This window comes from Lolium rigidum, chromosome 4, assembly GCF_022539505.1.
Source record: "Lolium rigidum isolate FL_2022 chromosome 4, APGP_CSIRO_Lrig_0.1, whole genome shotgun sequence".
Taxonomy (NCBI): Eukaryota; Viridiplantae; Streptophyta; class Magnoliopsida; order Poales; family Poaceae; genus Lolium; species Lolium rigidum.
The window spans coordinates 154,631,880-154,639,246 of NC_061511.1; the positions used below are offsets into that span (position 1 = coordinate 154,631,880).

General features: G+C 43.3%; 1 protein-coding gene across 1 annotated transcript; it reads left to right on the plus strand.

Moving 5' to 3' along the window:
* The first annotated feature begins 633 nt into the window (after positions 1–633).
* LOC124706059 (probable protein phosphatase 2C 47) lies at positions 634–3,888 on the plus strand. Its single transcript, XM_047237720.1, has 5 exons — positions 634–742; positions 1,212–1,378; positions 1,464–1,661; positions 2,295–2,500; positions 3,061–3,888. The coding sequence occupies exons 2-5, from the start codon at positions 1,235–1,237 to the stop codon at positions 3,617–3,619; spliced, it is 1,107 nt and encodes a 368-aa protein (XP_047093676.1). The 5' UTR covers positions 634–742; positions 1,212–1,234; the 3' UTR covers positions 3,620–3,888.
* The last annotated feature ends 3,479 nt before the right edge of the window (positions 3,889–7,367 follow it).

Consider the following 7,367-nt stretch of genomic DNA (forward strand, 5'->3'; position numbering starts at 1 on the left):
ACTTGTTTGGCACTTGGAACATTCTTTGAGCTTCATCCAATAATGGCTCATCGTTTTTTTAAAGGACCCGGGAGGACAAGAGGGGGACGTTGTTGGCGTGACCGAACTCCGACCCAAATTTTGTTGGAAATGAGGCGCCGTGGACACTTCCGCACTGCTGAGCTGTGATCCTGTCCGTGCGGACCGTTTGCGTTGGCCCGTTAGAGACGCGCTTGCCCGACGAGAAAATAATATTTTAAAAATTCGATTTTGTAGGGGGAAAAGTTGTGTACAAACATCGGAGAAGCAGCGATTTCAGATTCCTGGTATACTACAGACAAGATAAATCTACCTATATAAGACAGCAGAAAAAGGATGAAAAAGTCTAAAGCTAGACGGCTTGCAACGATTCGTATAATATTTTATACACAGGAGAAATGGAGGGACGAGAGGAGGCGATAGAGACACGGAAAGCACACCGGAGCCGCACCCGGAGGCCGTGACGCGGGCCCACCGACCACACGCCACATCCAGCCGTGCACAGCTGCGGCCGATGGGATCACACGAACCTGCTCGCCCGCCCGCCCCGCCCCGCAGCGCACCAAGACCAGACCTTTCTCCCTCCTCTCGCCCCAAATCCGCCACCAGCTCCTCCTCCTCCACGACCACGCCCTCCTGCCCTCTCCCATCGTCGCCACCAGCTCCTTCTCCCCGGCGTATCGCTATCGTACGGTGCGGCTGCAGCGACGACCGTTCCCCGGCGGTGAGCGCTCTTTGCCTAGCCTCCCCCTCTCTCTCTGATCTGATATGTAAAGTTTGCATCTTCGGTTCGTCCGATTGGATGGGTGGTGGTCGCTGTGAGAAAATAGGATCGTTCTTGGTAGGTCGGGTGATGCTGGGGGCAGTGCAGGGCGCGGGATTTGGTCTGCTGCTCAGGAGAGCGCCGGAAATGCGACCTTCTCTCGCCGGCTCGTGATGGGTTCCAATCATTGCACGGATTTCATTTCTTTCCTAGTATTATTTGATGCTGCTACACGGAATTGTTTCTGTTTCTCGCTTGATTTCCATGCGGTACGGCTCGCCAATGATGGCCGATCGGAAGGACCGCTTTTAATATTTCAGGAATCAGAAATGTTCTTTTTCTTTCAGGAGCGCTAGCAAATGCAAAAGTTCTATCTTTTTCTCTTCTCTCAAATGCTTTCGTTTCATCTACTGTCTCTGATCACGTACAGAGTAGCCAAGAGCGGGAGACATCATGAGCGGAGGCGTAGAGCCGGAGACCCCACCGAGTAGCGGTGGCGGCGGTAGCCCCATGGCCCGCAAGCCGCCGCGCCACCAGCTCACGTCCATCCGGCACTGCTCCAGCAGCGCCCGCATCGCCGCAGCCTCCACGGACTTGGTAACCACACTGAATATCCCCTCCAGCTCATTGCCCAGCCAATTCCTCAAACTACCATGGTGCTTGTCTTTTGTTTTCCTTGCAGGAACTGGAATCAGGGACACTGAGCTTGATATCACCCACAGACATCCGTCCCGCCTTCCTGCCGATCTTCCGGTCTGGGAGCTGCGCCAATATTGGGCCGAAATCGTACATGGAGGACGAGCATGTTTGCATCGACAGCCTCATCGAGCACCTCGGAATGCGCACTCCTGGTATCCCTGCCCCGGGTGCCTTCTACGGGGTGAGTTAGATTGCAGTTGCCATAAATTTTGCTCCTGTGGTTCTAGTATTATGTTCTTGTCTCATTAATTGTTTAAATCATGCATGTGCTCATTATCGACCAATGATTTAGTTCGTTGTGACTTTTGCGTGATAATTATGTCGCCCGTTGTGACTTTCCTGTAGTACTGATGTCATGATAATAGCTTCTTGGTGTGTTCATTTGCTCAACTTGGAAATGCATGATTACATCACTTGCGGACGCATGATGCTGAAATGATTGTATTAGTGTGCGTTACTCATGGTTGAAATGATCGTATTAGTGTGCGTTACTCATGATTGCGTTGAGGCGAATCAGCTCATTATGAGTATTGCTAGTTGCTTTTATTTTCTTTTCTTATTTATCAGTACAATCAAAATGTCTGAGAACCAACTTTTTTTTTCTGTAAGCAGAAAGCGACGTAATTTTTGTTTGAAATTTTATTTTTTATGCTAAACTGTATCCAGTTAAAGAAAAATGCACCTTGTTTATAGAAGTATCTGCTTGTTCTTGAGTGCAGAAATTGTTCATCTCACGAGGTGGAATTTTGGTAGAATTTTACTTCAGTTAACACACTAACATTTAATAAATACATTTTCTCGACATAACTTGCAGGTGTTTGATGGTCATGGTGGTACAGATGCGGTCTGTTTTGTTCAGAAGAACATACTGAAGTTCATAATCGAAGATGGTCACTTCCCAAACAGTATGGAGGAAGCAATCAAAAGTGCATTTGTAAAGGCTGATCACGCCATTGCAGATTCACATTCTCTTGACCGTAATTCGGGGACTACAGCATTGACGGCCCTTATTTTTGGCAGGTAAGTCACTATGTTCTGGTACCAGTACCTCATTTCTTTTATTTTACCAGTACAAGGCCAAGACCATTCTAAAAAAGTCACTTATGAATGTTACATTATATCGATTGACTCTCCAATTTGCATTAATGTTTTCCATTCATTGTGCGATACTGCAAACCTTCTGGTAGTTAAAATCCAAATCAAATTGTTGAAAGGCAAAGAAATTTGTGTAAAGCTGGGCCTTGTGGTTATTCTTGGTTAGATGAGCCCACTGGGTTTATGGTATGCGACTTCAGTAAATAATTGGACACCATTCCCTCCTACTTTTGAATAAATTGAGGCTACCTTTCTTCATATCCATCTTTTATATCTGGTAGCTACTACACATTTATTGCTTCAACCCCCAATATCACTACCGAACACAAGGTTCTTTGCTGTACCAAGCTGTCCTGGGGTCCTCTTGCCTTTATTGGTTGACACATTACCAGACTAGAACCTGTATACTTTTTGCGATCTTTGGATTGATCTTGTTCATTTACATCTTATGATATTACTCTCATCCACCTCATTCAATGGTACAGGACATTGCTTGTTGCAAATGCAGGAGATTGTCGAGCAGTATTAGGAAAGCGAGGACGAGCCATTGAGCTGTCGAGAGATCACAAACCCAACTGCAAGACTGAAAAGCTGAGGATTGAGAAATTTGGTGGCGTAGTCTTCGATGGCTATCTCAATGGTCAACTGTCTGTGGCAAGGGCAATCGGCGACTGGCACGTGAAAGGTTCCAAAGGGTCTATAAGCCCTCTCACTCCGGAACCTGAATTTCAGGAGGTTAGGCTCACCGAGGAAGACGAGTTTTTGATAATAGGATGTGATGGCCTTTGGGATGTGATGACCAGTCAATGTGCCGTATCGATGGTAAGGAAAGAGCTGATGGCTCACAATGATCCTGAAAGGTGCTCAAGAGAACTTGTTCAGGAAGCGCTCAGACGAGACACTTGTGATAACCTAACTGCAGTGGTTGTATGCTTCTCAGCAGACCCACCCCCTCAAATTGAGATCCCAAGATTCCGGGTACGAAGAAGTATATCAATGGAAGGATTGCATATGCTAAAGGGTGCTCTCGACAGTAATGCCTGAGCTCAAATTTTGTCTTCTCTCGCGTAACCCTTTTGTTGTATGATCTTTTATTATTTTTGTTCTCTCAAAGTTTTGCCCAGCTGTCTCTGCTATAGGTCTCGGAATAAGTTGTGTAGAATCATCTTCTAAATTTTGTTGAGGTGTAGGCTAATCATTTTGCGGAGTTAATGATTTATTTGTACTGGCTAGCATTTGACTGTCCACAATGTAATTGGGCAATGCCTGACATTCTTATTCTGGTACAAACGACAGTTGTCATAGCTGATCAATTTTGTTGTACTACATAGTTACACTTGTCTAAATTATCAACTCCCTGTTACTCTCGGATGATAAATCAGAACAGAAAGCGATATGAGCCTTGGTTCCTTGCTGTATGTTATTATTATAGTAAAAATTGCCCGAACAACTGTACGCATAGCTTGCATACATTCTTGGGAAGATACTAGTACTAACTCATTGGTGGCACACATGACTGAACATAGATCTGCTTAGAGTTGTAAAAGATTTTATTTCTTCTACAGTACATCTATTACCTCCTCTGCGCGAGCCCAATGCCTCCTGTGTGGACTTGGGCTTCCGAAACTACTCCCAGATCACAGCGGAAGGCACATGAGCATAGGGCAGCAATTGAACTATTTGTTCATTTTTGCCAGTTTTACTTGAACTGTACCAATTTTAAACTTCGACTTCTTATCCCTCCTAATGCCTCACATGACGCAGTGTTACAATTTGCAAAAGCTGTATGGTTAAAGTTCCAAATTGGGTTTTACGATCAAATTGATCATAATTTACATTTCTTAGAATATCATATGTTACTGCTTTTGCTTCGTTTGAGACATTGTCGAGGAGCTTGCCACACCTCCAATGCCATGTCTCGTGACATCCGAGAGAAAGCCATAGGCTTGGTTTTTGCCAGATTTTCTTAGTCACGATTTTGTGAGATTTTGGGTCAGTTTCCTCGCTATTTTATTTTATGGAATTGTAGGAACAGTCTACCCCCAAGAGACGTTCATTCCACGATAGTACCCAACGGGAGGACTCAGTCGGAACACGGACTCTGACCTTCATGCGCTGAGTGACTCTGCCTGAAGCAAAGAAAGCTATGGTTCGCTTTTCCATATACTCGAGACTTTGGTTTGGTTGTACTTTTCAAATCGAAATCCCTCCTGGCAGTCGACCGCTCGAGCGGTCTGTTTTTGTCGGCACGCAGCGCTCGCGTCCACGTGAGACAATCCCCTTTCCGCGCGCTGTGTCTGCTCATTCCTTCCCTGGTACCCGTGCACTATTCCGTTGTCGGCCCGGTCTCTTCCTGCATTTTTCGAATTTTTTTGAACTGGCTAATCTATTCCCCCCCGCCCGTTGTTTTCTCTCCCATGTTCTCCTCGCATTCAACATCGATGGAGACGGCGACAGCGAGGGAGCGATTCCCTCTGCCTAGAGTGTGTGGTGTCGATATCTCCTGCACTCAGCCATCAGCAAGGGTGAATCTTATCCGCCGTTCTCAGGTAAGTATTTGGAATCTACTCGAGCGCCAAATTTTTCAGATCTGGTAGGATGCAGTAGTCGTTGGTGGATTTCTTCTCCGGCGAGGTTTGTTCTCCCGCAAATCCATTGTATTTATGTAGTTCTCCGTAGATATTTGTATACTTTTTTTTTGTGTTTGTGGGTGGATTTCTTCTTCGGTGAGGTTTTTGTTTGTATGCGCTGATCTAAATAGGGTTGGCTGGGCTCTAATTGTTCTCGTTGTTTCATGGTCACCGTAGATTTGCGCGCGCGTGCACGGTAGGCCGTGCCTAATTTTAGGGTTTGGAGCAGCAGCGCGCCAGAGGTGGCTATTGTTGATATGTTGATGTGTTCTTGTGTTTTCCTAGTGATGTTCTTGGTAGTTGAATTTGGGTGGGTTTGATATATTAACCAACCCCTTGCTTGTCTACGAATTTCGACTTGTTATCATAGATGAGGTTGTTGTGAGATAATAACAAACACACTGTACCCACCATTTGTTAATTTAGTGTTTTTGATTTGCTTTGCTGTAATGAATTAATACAGTAACTTTGGTTTGGTTGATGAATGTTTAATTTTTTTTTCTACATTGCAGTAATATTTACCTTTTGTTTGTTATATTGTAGCTTTGTTGTTTCCATGTCGGGCAACAAGAAACATGGCGGTGATTAGTTAGCTGTTCGCAATGCCGAATGCTAGTGAATGTGCTAGGAATAGGGCATCTCTTTTTCCTGTTGTTAGGTTATATGATCATCTAAGTGCTTGTCAGAAGAAAGTAATTGAGGATATGGATCTTGGAACAATGCTTGACATCAAGTGTCATGTGTTGCATAATCATTTGATAAACTGGCTTGCTCGTACGCATGGTAATCATTCTCGAGAGTTTGTCATACCTGGTCGTGGAAGAACGCCTCTTAATGCTTATTGTATTTTCCGTACACTCGGTCTTCCGCGAGGAGATATTCCTGTTGTATATGCAATGGATGCTGGTATTGAGGCTCGTCTAGGTCCTTTGTTATTTTCGGGCCATAGAAGTACGCTGAAGATTACTAGTGTGTTTACCATGTTGGCAGAGATGACTCAAGATGATGATATTTTCAAGTAAGTTTGGATGATGTAGCTTGTTTGCGCTTTGCTCGCACCAACCACGTCAAACAAAGTCAGCAACTGAAGTTGTCCTATTGATATAGTGTTATCCTATAGGTTTTAAACAAATTTTCCTTTATTTATAATTCATTACATTTTTATTTTTCACATTCTCATTATTCTTACTGGGACTAAACATTTATTCGGCGTTTATATATGCAGGACAACATTAGAAATGTTCGAAACATGAACATTTGTCAGTTTATTTGCGATAGATTGCACGAGGAGCTTTATACTGGGAAGCCTTCTAGAGGCTGTCTGTTCCATTTGCAGTCTGATGATTGAACGGAAACCTTTTTTAGTAAGAAGATTGTTATAATATAATTTACATATCATGGAATACCTTGCTATTTATTTTACATTTGAGTAGTTTTAGCCTTTTTCTGTATCCTAATAAGTAATATCTTTGCTAATTCGCGCATCTTTGTAAATTATGCGTAGTCCATTTATTTTTCTTTCGTGTTTGCTTCTTCTACCCGAGTCAAGGCTTTTGTTACTGCAAATTTGTTTAATGCTATAGTGGGAAGGTGAGAGAGCTCAGCCTCAATAAATAGACAACTTTATCTCTCCCGGCTCTTACTTCTCACTCTTCCTCGCTCTTCCATTCTCCCTCTTCTAGGTCTACATCCACACCGAGGGACTCTTAGTACAGTTGGATCAAATCCAGACCAACGGAATCGTCCTCTTCACTATCTTATGGGAACTTCTCCATAGCTGTATCGGGTAAACTTTTCTTTCTCCTTTTTCTGTTGAATCCCTTGCTCCATGTGTTTGCATTCTTGTCTTGCTCTGTCTTTACCTTTTTTGTCTCTTCTTTTTCTTTTTCTTTTCTCATTTTTTGCTAAATCCGGTAAGTTAACAATGGACCTCGACTTCTAAAATCATATCAGATTCGAAGATTTCACCCTAATAGATAACATCCAGAAATATTACTTTGTAGATCTATTATATCTAATGGCTGTCAGCTCATCTTCTTTTTTACTTTAGCAAACCATTGTAAGTTTAGTAACAAAAACCTATTAGAGCTGTTCATATTTGTTTATTATCGCATTTTTATAGACTTACATTTTTCTTTTGATATCTGTTCATATATATATAT

Bases quoted from the DNA above. Each gene is read 5' to 3' on its own strand.
- LOC124706059 (XM_047237720.1), top strand. From the start codon at position 1,235: ATGAGCGGAGGCGTAGAGCCGGAGACCCCACCGAGTAGCGGTGGCGGC. The intron at 1,662-2,294 runs GTGAGTTAGATT...CATAACTTGCAG, and splicing joins CCCCGGGTGCCTTCTACGGG to GTGTTTGATGGTCATGGTGG. The intron at 2,501-3,060 runs GTAAGTCACTAT...TCAATGGTACAG, and splicing joins ACGGCCCTTATTTTTGGCAG to GACATTGCTTGTTGCAAATG.